Here is a 22,885-nt window from a genome sequence, read left to right as displayed (position 1 = left end):
CCCCTTTTTCTGTTATATTTGTTACGTGTTGCATTAAAGCAAACATTTTAAACTGGACATACATGCTTTTTCACTGAACAGTGGAAGTATGCTTATTCATGTTGTAGATTTAACAGGGACAACATATTAGCAACATCTTAAGCATTATGCCACTTTAAACTACAACCACAGCAATAAACACAGTTAACTGTTCACTGACAAACATGTATGTTCAAGTTTGCACTCTAAAGTCTTCCATCCCCATTGTAAAATCCATTTACTTTCAAGACGTACGAACTTTCAGTAGATTTGATCAAAAACGGTGTTGTAATATTTGAAGTTGAGGTTTTTTTGTGCGTGTGGTTTTACTGCAAACTACTGCAAGTTTAGAAACTTTGCAGAATTTACAATGAGTCAGTAACTTTGACTGGAAATGTATTTTTTAAAATTACATTTCAAATTAAAAATGTAAATACAAAAATGTGAAAAAATGAACAAAACCGGAGATACATGTTTTACACTGGACAGAATTGTTTCTTCAGTTTCTTGTTCATTTATGTTCATCATCCATTGTAATGCCTGATACAACTACAAGTACCTTTTTTTGGACGAATATAACAATGACAACAATCTAATTAATAAGAGCTACATTTTTTGGCAGTACAATGCTAGAGCTATTCATGTAAGAACTTAAGTGATTTTGGTTATTATCAAGAAAACCATGGAAGTTGCTAGCAATCAGCTCTTAAAGTCAACTCTTATGATCTATATTTGTTATCATCATTATATTTGTCCAAACAAATATACCTTTAGTTGTATTAGGAATTACAATGGATCAATAAACTGAAGAAACAAGGGTGGTCTCGTCATTTTTTCCAAGATTGTAAGGTAAATTCTTAGTAAAAAAAAAATAAAATTAAATAAAATTAAAATTAAAAAAATAAAGGACAGCTGGAGATACATGTTTTTTGGTTGTTTTTTTTTCGTAGGACATTAAGTTACATTCTTTGTAAAAAAAAAAAAAAATCCAATGAAACACAACTGGAGATACATGTTTTATTTCGGATATAAATGGATAAATTCCTTATTAAAAAATCCAAACTGAGCATTATTACGTCTATAGATGCAGAATTTAGGATCCAGCTCTTGCATTGGATTGCAAAGGAAGAAAAGATGAGGGAACCATCAGTACAATTAGAAGAAACAATGCAACACAAGAGACGACTTTGACATCCAAATGTGTGCCTGTTACACAGAAAAGGGGCCCCGTTTGCATAATGTTGATTAAAGACAAATTCAGTTAAGTCGTTTGCGTGGTCGCGTGTGTTCGAGTCTTTGGTTCCACAGGAGCGACGTCACGCACGAGTAACATGGCCGCACTAAAGGAGGCGGGGTTACAAAAAAAAAAAAACAACCAAAAATCCCCCACACCTCTTGTGTGTCAGTAACACATGATAGGAGCTTCGGGTCCAACACACACACACACACACACACACACAAGGAACAAACATGAGTATTATGGCAGCACATTAGTGGGACACACACGCCGACGTTGCTTTACGTGATGTTTGTACGCACGGTGAGGAGGAGGGAAAAGGCAGACAGAGCTTTAGAAAGGCACAGAGCTTCAATGACGGTGATTTAAGTGCGAGAGGACGTTTTGCACGAGTGGACAAAATGGCACCGGATGACACAAAAGATGACACAACAGTCACTTGTAGAATCTCTTAGCACGTCGTCTTATGAAGGGCGGGTGGAGACGAGTTAGAGGAGGTTCCTGTTGCCAAAGATGTTCTCGGGGTCCACGTAGTCCTTGACAGACTGGAGCATCCCCAAGCCCACCTTGGAGATGGTCTCCCTCATCCACTCCTTGCGAAGCTTCCCCACTGCATGGAGACACGGGGAACAAAAATGAATGGATGGACGAGGGAGGGGGGTGGGGGGGGGGGGGGTGTACGGGTACGGCTGATTGCTCGGCAGGCTGCTGTGAGCCAATCAATCTTGTGAGAGTGAGTGAATAAACAGAGGGTGATAAATGCTTTTATTCAGCCAGGAGAAATGTTTTGCATGGCATGATTTATGGAGCTCAGCAGACTATCAAACTCATTAGTGTGTGTGTGTGTGTGTGTGTGTGTGTGTGTGTTCCCACAGGAGGAGGAGCAAAGGGAGGAGCCGCCTGCCGGGCTGGAGCGCGCCTGGACCACGCCTGGCCACCCTCAGTCCTCTCCTCTTCTCTCCTCCAGCCAGACTACACCCTCAGCGGACCTCCTCCATCCGTCCTCCTGTGCAAGCAAGAGGGGGGCAGGGGGAGGAGCTTCAGCTTGCATGTCCTGCTCGCCCTCCGTGACCTTTGACACCGAAGGAGCGGCACAACCATCCCACCCATCCCCCCCCCCCACCCACCCAGAGGAGCGTAGGAAGCTAAGGAGAGAAGCAGCTGCCTGCAAGCAGCCTAGGATAAAAAAAAACAAAAACATTTGAAGGCAGAGGACAGCAAGTCAATCTGAGAGAGCCGTTTCACACATGAAGCCAACTTAAAAGGCTGCATATTGTCCTTAGAGTATTGGAAATGTTTTGGTTTAAAAGTGCTTTGAGTAAAGCCCCACTGGGAACACAGTTGTGTGTGTCTGTAGCTTTAATGCTAATGAGCTGTGTTTGTCTCCGACAAGAGAGTGCGCTTTATCTACTTTTTACATACAGGCCTACCATAAAACCTCGGTTTTCTAACCCCCTCGTTTTCATACGATTCAGCTGGTTTTCGTAAAATATTGTGGGTAAAAATCTATGGTGATCCCTCGTTTATCGTAGTTAATCAGTTCCAGACCTGACCCTGATGAGTGAATTTCCACAAAGTAGGATTCCTTATTTATATATGGAATATTTTCATAGTTAGAGCATAGAAAACGTGTTCATGACCTTCTAAATACGGGTTTTACCATGATTAGAGCCCTCTAGACATGAAATAACACCCCTATAGTCACCTTTCCACTTCCATAATAAGAGGAAATGAGACGTATCATAGCGTAGGGAGAGGCTTCCTTGTTTTTGTACCTTTTTTACCTCCAGTTTCTATACAGTACTTTCTGCAGTGGCTACTGTCTCATCAATGGAACATTACTGACACCTATTGACCAGTGTAGGATACTACATCTCATCCCACAATGTGCCTTCTGAATGCCTTATATTTGTATTTTAATTCATTTAGCCATTTTTATGCTTGAAAATGATTAATTTAAGGCATAAAATATATAAAATTTGCTTAACTGTCCATATTTTTTTTTACTAAAATAGGCCGTATTCAACCACAGAACAGCATGATTTATTACTTAATCTGTCGTTGATAAACAGTGGGAGTGAAGTCACAAAATTCGAAGCGTGAAGCGGCAAGGCATGACTGTAGTCCGTTTGTCCTGTACTCCATAATTCCGTGGAATCAAGTGTCCAAAAGCAGCCATGGACTTCTGACTCACAATCCATGGATTTTTTTTTTTTTATTGAGTACGGCTTCTAAATAATTTACCAAAGTAAGTTGCGAGTGTCAGCAATTTGCTAAAAAAAAAAAAAAAAAAAGGTGAATTCAGGAAATCGCAAAGAAAACCAAAATGGCATCTGTGTGGCAACAAGAGTCTTCAAATAGGAGCTCAAAGTGACATTACACCTTTTCTGCATGTAAAATTCCAAAAGTTCTGAATGGATTCGGATGAAATTTTCAGGAATTGGCGGAAACGGGATATGGATGAACCGATTAAATTTTGGGGGTGATGCAAAATCCAAAATTCACCCTTTTCCCTTCAACTAATTATTACCTGCTACTACTGCCACACTTCTTAACTGATTGAGCTAATTTCTCAACATCAACTCATTCAGCAAAGTCAGGACATTCATCCTATTGGACACGCCACACAAATTCCCACATTTTTTCTTCCGGAACACAAAATGCCTTTGATCTAGAAAGTTCTAGCTACTTCCACATTTGTCAACCGATTCAGACCATTCCAACATCAAAGCATTCAACTAATAATAAGGACATTCATGTCATTTTCCACATACCAAGAGTTCCCAATTTTCTTGACATTCCCATTTTTCAGAACGCAAAATGCCTTTGATCTAAAGAGTACTAACTACTTCCACATTTCTCGACCAATTCAGACCATTCCACAGTACATTTTCAACTCATTCGGGACATTTAGCCTTCCCAATACATTGCGCTATTATGCTAGCTAGGAATGCTAATGTTAGCATGTTAATATTGCTAGCATGCTACCATTAGCATACTAGTATTTTTAGCAATTTTCATGGGTAGACACACAAACACTGAGCACTATCATGCTAGGTGTTAGCATGCTAAAGTTAGCATGTTAGCATTCCTAGCAGATTAACATTAGCACAGCACCATTTTTAGCCATTTTCATGGGTAGACACATATATAAACACTTACCACTATCATGCTACATGTAATCATGTTAGCATTGCTAGCATGTTAACATTAGCATAGCATTTTTAGCCATTTTCATAGGTAGATACATGAAGACTTAGCACTATCTAACATTATGCTAACATTATTTTCATAGCTAGGCACATATATAAACACTTGACACTATTATGCTACGTGTTAGCATGTTAGCATTGGTAGCATACTAATATTAACATAGTAAAAATTTTGTCACATTACATATATTTTCTTTAATACTTAAATTCTACGCTACTAAAATGACCTTATTTTCTCATAATATTACAAGTTTATTTTTTATAAAACTCTCATTAGAATACAACTTTTTTGTCTTGATATTTTGACTTTATACTTGTAAAATTACCGCTTTTTTATTCATTTCAGTTTTTTTTTTAATTTTCCAAATATTTAAACTTTCTTCTTGTAAATGTTCTCCTCATAATATGATGACTTTATTCCCATAATATTTTGACCTTAAACCTACAATATTCAAACTTCCCCGCCCCCGATCTAATTTTCCAAAAATGATCACTTTAATTTGTTTTGTTTCTCATAACATTACAACTTAAAAATATTTCTGTGGTGTGTGAGAAATGGTTATTTTTCCTCATAATATCCCAACGTTATTCTCATCAAATTATGACTTTTTCTCCTTCGATTATAAATAAATGGTGGTGTGGGACCCCCCTGGGGGAAGGCGTAGTGAACTGTCGGTGGGACATGAGAGGCAGGGAGGACTTTCAATATTAGTGCAGACCTGCCAACATGTATGAATGTGTTGTACTCCGTAGCAATTTGACTCTTGACTACGCTTGTATGCTTCACTGCTCTCCATGTTGTTGCACTTTGCTGGTTTCGGTTTCGAGTTCAGTTTGTACAGTACAGATAAATAAACATATATCAGTTAGTCAACAGTATTTCAAATCGGGGGCGGAAGGAAAACATTTCTGTCCCCCAGTGGGGGCATGACAGAAAAGAATTGAGAAACTCTAGCTTTTTCTCTTAATATTTTGACATTCTTTTAAAATTTACTACTGACGTTTCCATTTTTGCGGCTGCTTCTGTTTTTTAGTTTTCTAGTAAAATGATATATTTAGACTGTGCCGTGGGCCAATGAAAACACAGCTAGGGGTTGCAAATGGACGCTCGGCCTGCACTTTGGACACCCTTGGGATAGGACATGAACGTTAGTAACGCTAGCATAGCATCGCTATGTGAGTTGCTAACATTACACTCACATTTTAACAGGTTATCACGCTAGGTTAGCCTATTTGCTGGAGAAAAACAATAAAATGATAAATGCTAAATAAAATTAACAGACGTAAACAGCTGCAACGGCTTCAGGCGCTATTTTTAAGACGTGCAGAGAAGCCTGCCTTTGAAATTAATTGAAAAAAAAAAAAAAAAGAAAGAAGCTGTCCTTTGTGAAGTGGTGGGCGGATACACAGAGAGGGATGGTCCAGCTAGTGGGGAAGGAGGTTTTTCCCCTCACGATGGTCATGAAAAGCCGCAAACTTCAAAAGCGAGCATTGGAGCCTCTTCCCTAAAACGTGGAGCGGACCCGTGAGGGACATGAATGAGAGATTTTTACCACGTTTGCTGCTCTAGGGACACATATCGCCGTTAGAACATCACGAAAAAGTCACTTGTGTGCGTTCCAAAGTAATAAGACAAAGTATCAGCAGTGAGTTTGGGGTAAACGTTAACTTGCGGAGGTGGTGTCAACTTCACACACTCTTGGGAAAGAACAGGTGCTCCTCTCTGGGTAAACACTTCAAAGTAGCACAGTAATCACTTGAGATTAGGCGTGGGGGGGGGGTGATGACGCACCGCCTGCTGCTTGGCGAGCCGGGGAGCTCCTGTGTTGATAGGCCGAGCCGTGACATATTTGTTATCAGTCCAGCCGAGGAGCCCCGATGGGGGCGGGGCTGAGGGCCTCCTGACACAAGAGGGCAGACAAGGAGGTCACTGGGGGTGGGGGGCTCTGATAGCACATGCACCTCCAGATGGTGACAGAGGGACCAATCAGCTGGTGCCCCATAACTAAAATAAAAAATAAAAAGTCTCCAGGAGCACACCAACCCCCACCCTCTTTGGTTCTACCTCCTCCTGGGAAGGAGAGAAAACAGAAGGTGGCGGGACTGCATCATTGCCTCCATCACCGTGATAATTTACACATCTATCTTGTCGCACCCGCTCTTTCTCACTCGCCATCGCCATCAATCTCTGGCGGCCGCGCAGCTGAGGCGAGCGAAGGAGAGGTGCAGCTCGCTCTGCCGAAGCAGCGGCTTGACGCTGGACTAAATCATCGACGTCATCCCCAGCTATACATTCACAGAGCGGAGGTGGGGGTTGGTGACTTTATTTGGGGGGGGGTTTTGAAGGTGAAGGCGGCTGGCCGGTGTCAGGCAAATGGAGGTCAGGAAGTGAACGGCAGGCTGAGGTAGCGACACTGCGCCCCCGCGATAGGGGCCCAGTCCAGGTCTTGATAGATGGACGAGGGTGCGAGTGATGGATGCTCAGAGGCTCCACGCTGCTGCTACGCCAGTGACCCAGTTAAAAGGGACGCCGCTGCTGGTTTTAGAAGCAGCCATTCTCTTTCGAGAACGCTTATTCTGTTCAGGGTCAGGAGGGGAGCAGGAGCCCAAAATCAGCTGACTTGGGGTGGGAGGTGGGTTATTGATCAAGTGTCAATCACCTGGATGAAACACAGTTACCAGCGACCGGCTGGACTAAAATTCAACTGAGAAAATGTTTTGCGTCCACTATTCCATTTGGTTTGACAACTGTAATATTGCTTCTGATTAAGCATTAACATACATGCATATGTATGTCTGCAAAGATACACATTCACGTCACACTGACTTGCTACCATTATATGTTCGAGGCTTGAGGCCCCTTGTCGTCCACATGCTCATCACCTGATTCAAATCGCCTTGGGCGTCTGCCCTTCATCGTCTCTCAGTTCATTATATACAGTATATGTACTTTTAAACATTGGGATGGGAGGCTCCCTCTGAGTGTTTGGGAACTCTTGTCATAACTTCCCACAGGAGACGTCATGTTCTTCTTCAGAACACAAACGAGTTGGGGCTGATTCAACAGCGCCTCTGCTGGTTGCACTTTGATCTTCCCTCACTTTCTTTCACAGAACAGCAAGCCACGGTCTCCATCAGTCTCTTTCTATTAGACTATGGTGTCCGGACTGTCTCCACTGAGACCGAGTACGGTGCAAAACCATGCAGCACCAGAAGTCGCAATTAATGGTAAGGGGTATTATTTATTTATGAGTTCGCTTCAGTATAACAATGTTCTTAAAAAGAATAAATTCAGAGACTTATTATATTTTAAAATTGTTGGTCTTCCTTAAAAATGCACACATTTAGTTGTATTTCATGTAAAAAAAACAGAAATACATTTTAAAATATGTGGCTTTCATGGCTCTCTTGGCCGAAAAGGTTCCTGACCCCAGCTCTACAGTAGATAATACTGAAGCAAAGGTTTAATTGATGCAACATTAGGACTATATGAAATGTATTGTAGCACGTTGGCGATAGGTGGGCGGAACAGATTGTTTTGCTTGTTGAAAGAGTGGGAGGGTTTTTAGCACCATGAATGAGGCATGACGACTACAAAGACTACTCTGGTATTTCTCTGAGGCTACAAAAAATCCAATTCTTGAACTTCTGTGATACTAGAGATAAAAAAGATTTTTTAAGTATGTAAGTATGGATGTCTGAAGCCCAGAGTATCCAGAGAAGTAGCAAACTAGTCCAAAATGAACACGTAAACACTATAGAAAGGCATCCGAGCCCAGAATGGCACCAAAGACCATGCTGTGAGGCACTGTGTCACACTGCTTCGTAAGCAACGCACAATGTCCGAGTGCTCGTCAAGAGTGAGACACATTGTCAAGTGAAGTGCGTGTTAGCATTGTGTTATATCTTGCAGAGACATTGGTGAATTAGTCGACATAAAAAAAGTGTATTTCCAGTGGTGCCCTCCAACCTGGCCATCCTTGACTACATCTGTTTGCTTTGATACACCAAACCCTGAGAAAGTAGCTCCATTTGTCACCGGGTGATTGTAGCCAGACAAACTGGTGTGTCTGCAGCCAGATAGCGAGCCCCGCTGTTATTAATCACAATTACAGAGTGGGCCTCGCGCACAGGAGCTGCATCAATACCTCCCCGGGCCCCTCCCCCTTCCTGTCACCTCCCCAGGCTGCTCAGGGTGGCCCCGGCCGCCGTTTGGAGGTCAGCATTCAACCGGCAACACTGGCGGCATCATTTACCCCAGCCCCCGCCGCCTCCTTTTTATTAGCAATCTTTTAATTTTGAAGCCGTCCCCGCCGTTGGGGAAAAATTGCAATTTAATATCGCAGCTGATTCGCTGCATACTGTTTTTGACAGGTGTGATGAATAGCCTGAAGTGATGTATGAAAACAGCCAGGCGGATGGCAATATAGATAAGGCAGGCGTTTCACTGAGCCCTGATGGGGCCAGCAGAGTCGCTTCGCCGCCCTCCCCTGCTCACGTTTCATTTGGCCGCTGCTGAGATGAACAAATAGCCGAGTCGCAGCTGCCGAGGTAGTTTGGACCCAGGAAAGAAGCGACAGAAGATCTTGGGGCAAATGTGCCATCGCAGCATGACCGGGCGCATAAATGCTGCAACGCACTCAGCGCTGCCCACACACTGCCCAGCACATATACTGTACTGTAAAACATTACCTTGTGATATGCTCCAGTTTAAACCTATCTAAGTGTTCCTGCTTCTCCTACCTCCATGGTGATGTGACAAGCTGCCTCCATTGGCGAGGATCTCCTCTCGAGCTGCATGCTGGGAGGAGAAAAACAAAAAAAACAGAAGTCACACTTTATTCATGACACCGCACTTTCTGGAGAGGCAGCGCATTTTTGCATTCATTGTACTAAATGTTCAAGTCCACCCACCTCCACTTGTTCATGCACATGCACTGGATCGGAGAGACCCCTGTAGTTGAAGGCAAAGTAAAAGTAGACACAGGCACCGGAGTCATAGGTTTGAGTCACCCTGAAAAAGCAGGAGAGCGAAGTTAAAAGAGGAGCAAACCTCCACAATGGCTTAAACATTTGTCTACTTCAGAGTCAATGAGGAAATAAGCTTTGCTGATTGCACTGACTGCTCTTATCTGACAAGATTTAATGAATCACATTAAATACAATAAAATAAAGTACAATCAAATAAAATGACTATAAAACATTACTATAAAATACAATAAGGTAGCATACAGTAAAATATAATAAAATGCACTAAAGTAAAATAAAATGAAACAAAATAAAAAAATCCCTGCCAACTGGGCATTCTGGATCACATCCAGATTAAATCCGGTATAGCTTCGGATTTTTCTCAAATTGAATAAAACTGATTTGAATATGATTGAATTTTATTTCTTATCTACAATATAGTAGTATTCTACACTTTGCTGGTTAAAATATGAAATATGAAATATAATATAAAATAATATCATTATAAATGTTCATAAATAAATGAACAAAATGGATGAACCTATGCTGGTAATTGTCAAATAGCCAAATAGTGGTCTCTGCTCAATTAGAAGCCGTGCCCCAAATAACCCTTTTGAAAAATTAAGCACTGCACCTAAATAGTTAGAATGAATATAAGGAATAAATATTGTAACTATCTTAAAATACATAATAGCAAGTATCATAACAATACAAAATACAAAATATTTGAATGTAAATATACATACAGTATTATTACACTATAATATAAATAGTAACCAAAAGAAACAATTGTACATCTATGCCTTGCACCTAACCATCACCTGATACTCTTTGCCATTGAGTAAACAAATTCCCCCTGACCACTGTGTGTGCAAATAAGGGAACTTGGCAGAAGAACCCTGCATTTTTATCACACTGTTACAAATCCAAACATCAGTCAGGCAAAACATGCTCACACACTTGTACTTAGGCACTATTTACTGAGAAGTGTCTCATGTTCCAAAAAGAGACTCAAACAAAATACCACTTGTAATTTTTTTTTTTTTTAAATCATCATCAAGAGGAAAGATAACCCCTGCAGCTCTCAGAGTCTCCGTCTCGTGGCCTCGCTCCCTGCCGAGGCCCTTGTTCATTTGACATGGCCCATCACCTGGCACGCTGACTGCTCCAGAGGTTAAATGGACAAATCAATCATGTGACAGACCGTGGCCGGGAAATGAATAGCTGTGGCATAATCAGGCTGAGTCCTAATCTGTCCACAAGCATAGAGCAGCAGCCTGCTTGCCGTCTGCTCATCAGGCTCTGGCCAACGTGCACGGCCTTTGTGGAGGGAACAGCCAATCCTCTAATAATATTTAGTTGAAAGTCGCAGTGAGGAGTCACATTTCTACATCTATTTTTGCTGTGATTCATGTTAAATATGTGTCTGCTATAAGAAAAGCTCATGTCTAGAAATAAACATGTCTTTTGATTGTAGTGATTGTAGTGAGTGGGATTCCTTATTTATGATGTTTTCGTAGTTAGAGCATACAAATCCTGTTTACGACCTTCTAAATATGATTTTTAACATTATTAGAGCCCTCTGGACATGAGATAACACTCCTATAGTCACCTTTACACCCCTATTACCCAATCAAGTAGACCAGTAGGCTGTTTTTTTATTGGCTCTCGGGACTTTCCAAAATACAATTAAACAAACATAACTTTTTTTTTCTTTTTTTTAAACAACAGCAAAAATGGAAAAAAAGAGCAGTAATTTTGCAAGAATAAAGACAAAAATAATTACAGAATAAAGTCATAATGTAACAAAATAGCATAAAGTTGAAATATTAAAGACCAAAGTATCTAGTACAAACAAATCTAAGAATAATGTAGCAATTTTAAGAAAATTAGGTTGGTTAAAATAAAAAATAAAAATACAATAACAAAGTAAAAATATTATGAGAATCAAATCATAATATTATGGACAAAAAATGTACAAGAAAAAGTTCAAATATCTGCTAAAAATATATGAAGCAAAAATTCATACTAATAATACTTTGTCACTGATAACACAAAGCTAAAATGCAGGCTGTTTTTTTTCTTTAAATATAAAAAAGATCTTTGCATATCTATGTGCATGGGTTGGTTTAAAAGAAATGTAAAAGTGGACCCCGCATCCTTTGATTTTTCAGGCAATAAGTGGCCCTCGGTGGAAAAAGTCTGGACACCCCTGTACTATACTATAATAATGAGGGAAAATAATATACTCTATATAAGTAGGGGTGTCCGATATTGGCTTTTTTGCGGATAACCGATGCTGATATTGTCCAACTCTCGATTTCCGATTCTGATATCAACCGATACCTATACCGATATGTGTAACATTACATATCTCCTGTCGGGGAAGGACTGTACAGGACAGTACTGGACTTATTACCTTATTAGATATTATTATTATTTATTATTGCACTACAAATTTGACGTGATCTGTTCCGTATTTATTTATTTATTCTTATTCTATTTTCTTATTTTTCTTACCTCTCATGTCTTGCCTTGGTTGTTTTATTTTCTGATTACGTGATTAAGTTCATTATGACATTTTTGCAGAGCTGCTGGAAATGTGAATTGGAGATTAAGAAAAGTATCTATCTAGTGTATATCTACTCTCACTTACCAATATGTATAATATATCTCCTGCTGTGGAATAACACCGCCGCCACGAGTGGCTGCCTTTCAAGCGGCTCTGTTTGTTTATTCAAGCTCATTTTTAAGTGCCGTGAGGCGACGTCCCGCATCGGTGTGATTCCCTGTCTACCCATTGATATCGAGGCGGCAGAGCTGGGGTCTATGATGAAAGTCAGGCAGCTAGCAAGGAAGTGGAGATTCAAGCCTTCGGTACCTTCTATTATCATAGGAAAGGTGAATTTACTATCAAGCAAGATCGACGATCTGACAAGAACGTTAAGACCTTCAGCGAGTGCAGCTTATTTGTGCTTCACTGAATGGCTAACAGCTAGCGTCCCAGATGCTAACGTGAGGAGCTAGCCAACTTCAGGGCAGTCAGAGCGGACAGGAACAAAAGAGTCTGTGGAAAGCACAAAAGAGGTGGGCTTGCACTGTATGTGAACAAACTGTGGTGTCATCCTGGCCATGTGAACACTGAACTGTCCATCTATACAGCATTTTAAAAAAATGGTTTTCATTTTTGGGAAAACCCCGATAGCGATATCTACCTATATTTTATGCCAATATCGAGCCGATAATATCGGTTGACATCTCCACATATAAGACATAAATAAGTAAGTGTGTTGGCGTAAATGTGTTCCGGTGTTTGGGGAGCCGAGGAGGGGGCGGACTGGAAGTGACGTTAGGGGTTCAGAGTTGAGTTTCAGCTTGGTGTGTGTGTTACGGCCGCAACAGTAGCCCGTGTTAGGGATTACTGTGTCTGTTGTGAGTTCTTTCAAACCTGCAATTAAAAGCCTGTTGTTCCAGCGATCAAGTCTGATGCTTGTGTGTCTCACCCAACATTACAGGCACATTACTGACACCTAGTGACCAAGTGTAGAATACTACATTTCATCACAAATATATTAGCATTTTACTTCATTTAGCCATTTTTACGCTGGAAAATGCTTAATTGAGGAAAAAAATACAGCAATATGAATATTTTTTTCTAATAATAGGCCGCTTTCAACCACAAAATAGCATGATTTATTTTGAAGTATTTTTGAAAAACCATGGTAAGAGTGAAGCGGCAAAGGATTACTGTACACCACTTGCAAAATTGTCACTGATGTTGGTATAATCAAGAGAAAGTCCTCAATGTTACCTGCAAGTGGAAAATGGAGGAAACTGGACTCCTTTGTCTTTACACTCCCTGATGATGCGAGCTTTTACGTTGTGGCAAATATCCAACACCCTGCAAGTGAGGAAAAAAAATGTGAGACTTGGCACTTGATGGAATATCTGTGTGTTGTGTTAAATCTTTTTGGGGTAATTACTGCATGAGCAAAACTTGTGTGCACAGATATGACAAAAAGAAGAAGGAGCCCAAGAAAGAGGAGGTGGAGAACATTGCACGAGCCGTTCCCATCGGTGCGGAAATGGCCGCCAGCCCTTGGCATGTGCAGCCATGTGGAGGATGGCGAGGAGGATGGGTAATGAGCCAAACTCATGTGCTCGCCTCGGTTGCTTGCTCTCTCCGTCTCTCCCGTCAGGCATGTTGCGCAACACGGGAGCGTTGCGTGCTCCTGTTGTCCAGCAGCCAAAGACAACAAGGAGGGGAGCACACTGCAATGAACCAGCGGTCCATGTTGCATTAATGCAAGAGTTTGTGCCAGTATCATGCCTGACGTCACAGAAGACGTCAGCATACCGCAATAGATTTCAGCTCAGTGAGCATCAAAGGATTAACTTAAGTATATACACACACCTAAAAATACATGATGACATACACAGATTCACATTCATGTTGTTTTTTGCATTTTACAGCAGGTCACCGGCAGATAGAAAGATGGCAACAGTTTAGCCCTGGAACAGATCATTTCTATTTCCATTATTTCCTTAGAGGCCACCATACAGTAGCTCCCCGCTTTTCTCAGCCATTACATTCCAGGACCACAAATGACAAGAAAATGAGAGTAATTGAGACACCCATAAAAATGTCTAACCCACAAACCCTCCTGTTAGCTTGACGTTGGTGTTATTCTCCCATTTTGGATCAACATTTGCAGAAGTGACTGTTGTAATTATTAGATTAGATTCGGCTGCAGAACTCTCCCCGTCTCACACACACACTAAATACACGTAACGTATAAAATGTACAGATACTCCCCACCAATGAATGATAATGTAAGATGATCCATGAACACACGGAATGGGAATCAGGGTGTAGAAGTTCACTTTGGCGTCTCACAGCAACTATGGTATGTTGAAGGACTGCCGAACAAAGTAAAAAATCTCTACACTTGACGAAAAAACATTATCAGTGAAGGATAAGGACATAAACATGTAACAATTGTGGTACACTTCTGCTGTACATTTTACCTGTACTATCACATATTTATAAATGATTATAGAGTTAGGGTGTGTTTACTGGGGAAAAACAGCCTATGTTTGTGTGTATAAACAGCCTATTTTTGGAGAAAAACATTTTTGATCAAAAATCCACTAATTTGCAAGGTCGCAAATGCTGAATCACGAACGTGTGGGAATCCACTGAAAACGGCAGGGGTGTCCACACTTTTATTCCCATAATATTTTGACTTTATATCCACAATAGTATAACGTTTATAATATTATAACTTGTTTTGTTTTTCATGTTATTGCTTTAAGAAAACAACATATTTTATCCTACAAAAACATTACAACATTATTTTTCCCCATAATATTACGAGTTTATTCTCGTAAAATAGCAAAATTTTTCTCATTATGATAAAACTTTTTTTCTGTCAATATTTTTACTTTATTCTCGTAAAATTACAGCTGTTTGTTTTTATTTGTTTTTTTAATGTTCCAACTATTTCAGCTTTCTTCTTGTAAGTTTACTTCTCGTAATTATGACTTTATTCCCATAATATTTTAACTTTAAATTTAAACTTTATTTAAAGTTTAAATTTAAACTTTAAATTTTAACATTAAATTTGCGGATGACACTACAGCCATCGGTCTGATCACTAGTGGTGTTGAAACATCATACAGAAGAGAGGTGGCGGACCTCATAGCTTGGTGTCATGATAACAATCTCCTTCTCAATACAGATAAGACTAAAGAGATGATCATCGACCCAAGAACAAGGGAAAAGGAGCCGCATAGACCCCTGTTTATTGATGAGACTGAGGTGGAGAGGGTGAAAACCTTCACGTTCCTTGGCACACACATCAGTGAGGACCTCACCTGGTCTCACAACACCCAACAAATTATCAAGAAGTCCCAAAGGAGACTGTACTTCCTGAGAAGACTGAGGAAATTTGGCATGTCCACCACAATCCTGAGTTGCTTCTGCAGATGCACTATCGAAAGTGTCCTTACCGCCTCCATCACTGTTTGGTACGGTAACTGTACAACACGTGATAGGAAGGCACTCCAGCGGGTGATCAAGACCTCACAGAACATTTTTGGGGCAGTCCTCCCCTCACTGCAAGACATTTATAAATCTAGAGTCCTACAAAGAACACACAACCTCATCAAGGACAGCACACATCCACAACACTCATTATTCACACTCCTACCGTCAGGCAGACGCTACAGGAGTTTGAAGTCCAGGACCACAAGGCTGGCAAACAGCTTTTACCCACAGGCCATCAGGCTTCTCAACGAAGCACTCACACACGCTGCACGCAACACACGCACACACTCATAGCACTATATATTTATTTATGTATTTATTTGTATTATTTATCTGTATTAATGTCTCTTCTGTTGTTGTTGCTTAATTTATTGGTATTTATGTTTCTTATGTTCTTATTCTTTCTTGTGTTTTCTTGGGAGAATGAACAGAATAAGAATTTAATTGCTTAGTATAACTGCCTGTTTTACTATGCATATAACAATAAAACTCTTGAATCTTGAGCTTTATTCTCATAACATAACTTTTTCCGCAACCTAATTTTCCAGAAATTACATTGTTATTTTATTTGTTCTATATTATGAATTAAAAAAATAATATTTTGACTTTATGCTACTAAAATTATGTTTATTTTTCCTCATTATATTACAAAGTTCTTGTCATAAAATTTTGACTTTTTCTCATTAGATTACAACTTTTTAGTTTTAACATTTTGAGTTGATTTTTGCAAAATTGCTGCTGATCTTTTTGTTTTCTTGTTCAATTATATTTTTAGATTGTGCTGAGGGCCGATAAAAAAAAATAAAATAAATAAACAGCCGTGGGCCACAAATGGCTCCCGGGTCGCACTCTGGACACCCCTGGTATGTGGCATATAATGTTTTAACGTGTAAGAAAAAAATACAGATATTAAAAGAGGGATTAAAAAAAAGTATGAAGCTTGAGGGTTGAGATGAGTAGTGACGTGTGATGCAGAAAAAAAACGATATTTACCTGTCCCAGGGAACTGAGGTCTCAAAGGACTCCCCAATCACGTAGTAGTCCATTCCCAAGTCCTTTTCAAAAAAGAACATCAAGATTATACAACATTATACTGGCTTTTAAAAAGGATATTTACACACATGAAGTTATTTTTGTGTTTTGATGTCGTAATGATAACATTGAGGGCAACACATACAAACTACATGAATGGATTTACTTGTGTTCTAGCAAAAGGGAAAAACATCTTAATTCTCTGAAAGAAAAGAGATACACTCCAGGGCGGTAAAAACCCTGACAATAAGAATGACCACATCAAATCGAGAGCCTTGGAGGTCACATTCTGCAGGCTTCTAGTGTTCCTCACTACACTATCTGCTGTCAGAGGCCCGGCCCACCTGCCTGTCATCTCAGCCTGCGAAAAAAAAAAAGCCAGAGCAGTGACCCACCCGGAGGTAAGCGATGACAAAGGTCAACATGTAGCCCCTCTGCCCATTGTCCTCTCCAGCTGCCAGGCCTCTGGAAAAAGATAACAGGGTTAATATTCAACAGTGCTTTCTTTGAGCTTTGCGGGCCGCTTTCACAACAGCTGCCTGCCAGCCTGTCAATCCAACAATGTATGGATCAATGGTGCCCCGCTGTGCGCCTCGCCGCAGGTCAGCCATGCATCCATCACCTGCAGAGTGTAATCAAATTTTCATCTCGCACCCAAACTAATCAGGCCAAGCTCATTAGAAAATCACTATATCGACTGATTCAGTTTCCCAATACCACATACCCTCACTTATCAATCACTGGCACTTGGTGTGATGGCCGATCGTCATTTAGTTGAAATCGTGTCATCAAGCTGAGGATGCCATGTCTACCTCACAAGTTTCTTATGATGCAACTGCTGCTTTTTGACACGTCACCCCTCCAGCTGAGCCAATAATCCAACTGTCATAAGCAATCAATGTATTGCATGGGTGGGTCCTCAGGTTACGTACGAGCTCCGTTCCTAGACTGCGACGTGAGAAGGTATGAAGACATAAAATACAGTGACACTTCAGATAGCGTAATTAATCCGTTCCAGAAAGCCAAAAATATGAACACACAATGTGGCAGCGAGATCGACTCGGACACCAACTTCCTGTTTTTACACGAGTTATTTCTGGCGTTGCATGTTTTCTCACCTGAAGTCTCGAAGTCTCCTGAAGGCTTTTCTTTTGATCACGGCTGCAAAATAAGCCAAAATGGAGCCAAAGAAAGTTGCAAGTGCCAGCATTTTCATAAGGAGGGTAAGAAACACTATCTAATTCAAGAAATAACTCATGGCAAAACACCAAGGTGGCATGTCAACTGTAGAAACGTGTTTGTGCTAACATTTTTTAGACTTGTGGAGTAACTGTGTTAGTTAGCAAAGAACTAGCGTCAACCGCTGATGACATCATAGATGGATGGAATGTACCTAACTTCCTGTTTCCATGTGGTAGCATGGTCCTGGTAGAAAACAAGGTCATTTTGTAATAAAAACACATGAAGAATGAAATGAATAACACGACAAGATGCCCGCCATATTGTACGCTAACCAGAGAATACTGTATATGCAAACCGAGGCAAAATGTTGGCATACAATTTCGAAGTCAACAGGAAAAACACAGAAATCGAGGAGTATATTAACTGAGGTTCCACTGTATTTATATTTGACACTGAATCTCAGAATGTCAACTTTTTATCTCATAATTATGACTTTCTAATCTCATGAGTATGACTTTTTATCTCATAATTTTGACTTTTTATCTCATAATTACCATTGGGATCTTTTTTTTCCTTTCAGTGGCAGAAACGGTCTTCCATAAAAAACTGTCATGACTTCATTGAAACTGAATAAACATAGCATTTTGAATTTCAAACATGTGCACAATTTGTTGCGTTTCTAACTGTTGTGAGGCCGAGTGATGAAATAGCACGTACACTACCGGTCAAAAGTTTTACAGCACGCCAATTTCTCTGGAGGATATACCTATATTTTTAAGTGTTAAGATGGTCTGTCTCTCTTCCATTGTTAATTCCCTTTGTTCTTGCCATTTTTTAGCAACAAATTACTTTCTCCAGTTCAATGCTGATGGCCACATGGGGAACAGTACCACAGTGTAGTCCGAACACTGCTGTTATGCAGACGGAGGAGATAGTAAGTACACCAGAACTTGGAACACGTGTCGGGATTAGTTGCACCGACTGCCAAGGCTTGATCAACCTTCATTTCTGTTTTAAATTGTTGATCCATTTTGTGGTCACTGAAGCAGGCTTTTTGTATAATTGAAATACACATTCTTTTTTGGTTTTGGGTAACCTTACCTTTTTTTTTTTAACCTCTGGCACTTCACTACTTACCTTTGTACCATTTCAAGCTATTCATTGGACTTGAACTACTTGAATTTCGATAAATAACTGGAAAAATTGGGTGTTCTAAAACTTTTGACCGGTAGTGTATGTTCAGAATCCGCCATGAGGTGACATAACTGTAAGTGAACGTTTTAAATTGGCTCATCATCATCAACGCAGCATCCTAGTGAGCCTGATGGGTAACTGAATCCCCCCCAAAGACCTCATTGATCAGCACCCACAAAGGCGGGCCTGGCAGGAGGACATCCACAGGTGATCCATCACCGCAAACTAAGACAAACAACCGAGAGAAACAGCAAGCCCAAAACATCCTTTTTATTCAGAATGTCTGGTTGAGTGTAGTGTTGTTGGTGTGACATACGAAGAATTTTAGGGCCGAACTGCAAAAGAACAGACTAATTAAAACTAAAAATTGCAATGTTATGACAAAAAAAGCTGCAATTTTTTTTTTTTTTTTTTAAAGAAAATACAATAAAAAATAGAATAAAAAAAATTCTCATGAAGACGAAAACACCAGCAGGTGTTTCTTTCTGAAAATCTATATTAACAAGTTAATATTTGTTATAAAGGCGTTGGCTGTCTCCTCCGACTTCAGATCAACATCTGCAATGACAGTGACTTGTAATTATTTCATTAGATTCAGCTCTGGAACCTCCCCCCTTCTCTCTTCAATTGCCATTGTTCACTCATCACACAATCCAAGTTTAATCCCTAAATATGAATAATGTAATATGATCAATGAATAGATTAAATCAGAGTCATAGTGTGGCCAGTCACAACACACAGCTATGGTGCATTCAACGGCCACCGAACAGCAAACAACAAGCAAAATCTCAACGCTTGAACATTATCGGTGAAGCATAAAGACATAAACATGGGATTTCTAACAGTGGTACATGTATGATGCACATTTTATCTGTATTCTCACGTATTTATAAATTATTACTGACTTAAGGTGAATGAGATGCATTATCTGTGGAAAAAAACAGCCTATTTTCGGACAAAAAAAAGTGGGAAGATTACCGTTTTGGCCGTCATTGAATCTTTTTAGGGCGGTATTGCCAAGTAAGAAGACGGCTTTTTTTATGTCAAACAACTGACAGCTTGTGTGGATCTTGTGAATGATTGTGACTGAGCTAGGACTCAGTAACTAAAGTCTACACATGACAACTTCATTGCTTAAAAAACGAACATTTTTCGTGCATGAAGCTTCTGCTTCAGTCGGTATTTTGGCCGCTATATGCAGTCAGATATTGACCAAGGGATACAAAATGGGTGGCCGCTGGCCGCGTTAGACAGGTGACTGCTATACACAGGGTCTACAAGACGCAAATTTTCTGCGGGAGATTTTTCAGTGGCCACTATAGGCAGGTGGCCGTTATAGACAAGTGGCTGATAAGACAGGTTTGCCTGTATTTAAAAAAAAAAAAAGGTTTTAACCAAAAATACGCAAATTGACAGGTCCATGAATGCCACAAATATGTGAGGACCCACTACAATCTCACAGAAAAGGGATTAGTAGATTATTACTACACTTATTACTCTTCATTCCTTTGTGAGTACATTGTCTGTACTCACCTATTATCCAACTACTTTCTGTTCTATTGTATTTGTTAATGCTACGTCTAATGACTACTACACTTATTGCTAACTCTTCATTCTAGTTCATTGTTATTGTCATTAATCACCCATTATCCAACTACGTTCGGTTATTACATACATATTATTTATTATGATTGTCATATGAAGTAGTTACGGTGACAACAATTTTGACTACTATTTTACCACATTATTACATTAGGGAGATAAAAATCCAAACCTACATGACCACGTGTGAAAAAGTGATTGTCCCCCTGTTAAAACATAACTGAGATTAATTGAGATCTATCAGTGTGGAAAAGGTTATAAAGCCATTTCTAAAGCTTTGGGACTCCAGCGAAATACAGTGAGAGCCGTTATCCACAAATGCCAAAAACATGGAACAGTGGAGAACCTTCCCAGGAGTGGTCGGCCAACCAAAATGACCCCAAGAGCGCAGTGACGACGCATCCAAGAGGTCACAAAAGACCCTACAATGGGCAAAAAAGGTCAGTTCCAAGACCAAAACCACTGCTGAACAAAAAGAACATTAAGGCTCGTCCCAATTTTGCCAGAAATCATCTTAATGATCCCCAAGACCTTTGGGAAAATACTCTGTGGTCTGATGAAACTAAAGTTGAACTTTTTGAAAGGTGTGTGTCCCTTTACATCTGGCCTAAAAGTAACGCTGCATTTCAGAAAAAGAACATCATACCAAGAGTAAAATATGGTGGTGGTAGTGTGATGGTCTGGTACTGCTTTGCTGCTTCAGGACCTGGAAGACTTGCTGTGATAAATGGAACCATAAATGAAAATCCTGTTGGTGACCTAAAGCTGAAACCAACTTGGGATCTGCAGCAGGACAATGATCCAAAACACACCAGCAAGTCCACCTCTGAATGACTGAAGAAAAAGAAAATGGAGAGTCTGGAGTGGCCTAGACAAAGTCGTGACCTGATTCCTATTGAGATGCTGTGGCATGACCTTAAAAAAGGTGGTTCAAGCTCGAAAACCCTCCAATGTGGCTGAATTGCAACAATTCTGCAAAGATGAAGGTGCCAAAATTCCTCCACAGCGCTGTAAGAGACTCATTGCACGTTATCACAAATGCTTGATTGCAGTTGTTGCTGCTAAGGGTGGCCCAACCAGTTAGGGATGTCCCGATCCGATCTTCAGGATCGGCTGCCGATCTGCTGTATTTGTGAAGATCGGATAATATTGGCTTACGCCACAATATCGGCTTCCGCCACAAGATTGGGCCGATCCGGTTGCCGTATCACGTTTGTAACTCTGAGCCACACACCAACATGGTAGGTGCAGTAATGCGCCTCAAAGCTGGTTGCCGCTTGACTCGCGCCACCCGCACGCAACACCACCATGCAGACATGTCCGTGGTGTACCGTGGTGAAGTTAGTTTCACATTGGACGTTGGATTTTCCGCTCCGTAGCTACAGCGGTAGTTCCCTCTCACTGTGCCCGGACTGCTGCGTCATGGTGTAGGGAGCTTGCACCATAAGTGCCACTCTAACGCTTTTTGCTTATAATAGGAAGCACACAAACACTACTAAACACGTCAAAACGGCGGCAAAAAACCTTGGAAACCCCTGTGTTACGGAGCATGAATGGAAGCTAGCGGGGTTCGCTTAGTTTAGCTAGTGCAGCTGTATGTGTGCATGTGTGTGTGCGTGCGACTCAGGCTGGATGAGTATATTTTCACCGTGTTGTGTTTTACTGCTTTAATGTGAGGACCATTTTACAATGCCCACTGACAACGTGCAGGTTCTGAGTGAAAAAATACAAGAGGCACGTTTATTCTTGCACCCGGCGCATATCAACCGGCAATTGCCATTCTCAACTCACACACAACACATTCTGGCCTTCAAAATAAGAGCGCTCTTTGTCACATTTGTCTAAATCTGTGAACAAAATAAGGGTGTCATTAAAATATCTTATATTAATAACGTGATTAGAATGACATCTGTGACTCCATCTTCCTTAATCACAAGCACAGGCATTACAGTTTGTGGAAGATTTTGTATCAATATGTGCTGAAGCCGACATCCCATTAGAAAAGTTATCTATGCTATATCCATTTCTCAATTACTGGACAAAATGGGCCAATGATGTATTGCATCAATAAATGTAAGGATTTTTGCATTTTATTCACTAACCCAAATACCACACACTCTATGCTGGCAAAATAAGTGGAAAAGGTAAAAAAAAAAAAAAATAATAATAATAATAAAAAAAAAAATTCTAAAAAAAAATTAAATGGAAAACAAAACGGAATTTGGGAAAAAAAATACAACAGATTTCATAGGGCCCTAAGAAAGTTTGTTTTAAAAAAAAAGTCATATATTGTAAACCACACCACAAATTGATCTATAATTAACCTATAACCACCTATTGCATGTCCACTTTTTTTCCCCAATTTTATCTTTTATTGGATGGACTTTTATC

General features: G+C 40.3%; 1 protein-coding gene across 1 annotated transcript in view; it reads right to left on the bottom strand.

Moving 5' to 3' along the window:
- The window catches only part of agps (alkylglycerone phosphate synthase), a 45,746-nt gene continuing 22,861 nt past the window's right edge, over positions 1 to 22,885 (bottom strand). The window contains exons 15-20 of the mRNA XM_054787313.1: positions 16,912 to 16,981; positions 16,478 to 16,539; positions 13,247 to 13,336; positions 9,382 to 9,481; positions 9,211 to 9,268; positions 1 to 1,865 (exon numbers count right to left, since the gene is read on the bottom strand). Coding sequence (XP_054643288.1) covers positions 1,744 to 1,865; positions 9,211 to 9,268; positions 9,382 to 9,481; positions 13,247 to 13,336; positions 16,478 to 16,539; positions 16,912 to 16,981 — 502 coding nt within the window. The 3' untranslated portion in view covers positions 1 to 1,743. The remainder of the gene's footprint in view (positions 1,866 to 9,210; positions 9,269 to 9,381; positions 9,482 to 13,246; positions 13,337 to 16,477; positions 16,540 to 16,911; positions 16,982 to 22,885) is intronic.

The sequence above is a fragment of the Dunckerocampus dactyliophorus genome, chromosome 9 (genome assembly GCF_027744805.1).
Source record: "Dunckerocampus dactyliophorus isolate RoL2022-P2 chromosome 9, RoL_Ddac_1.1, whole genome shotgun sequence".
In the NCBI taxonomy this organism is placed as follows: Eukaryota; Metazoa; Chordata; class Actinopteri; order Syngnathiformes; family Syngnathidae; genus Dunckerocampus; species Dunckerocampus dactyliophorus.
This window is presented reverse-complemented; position numbering and strand designations above follow the sequence as displayed.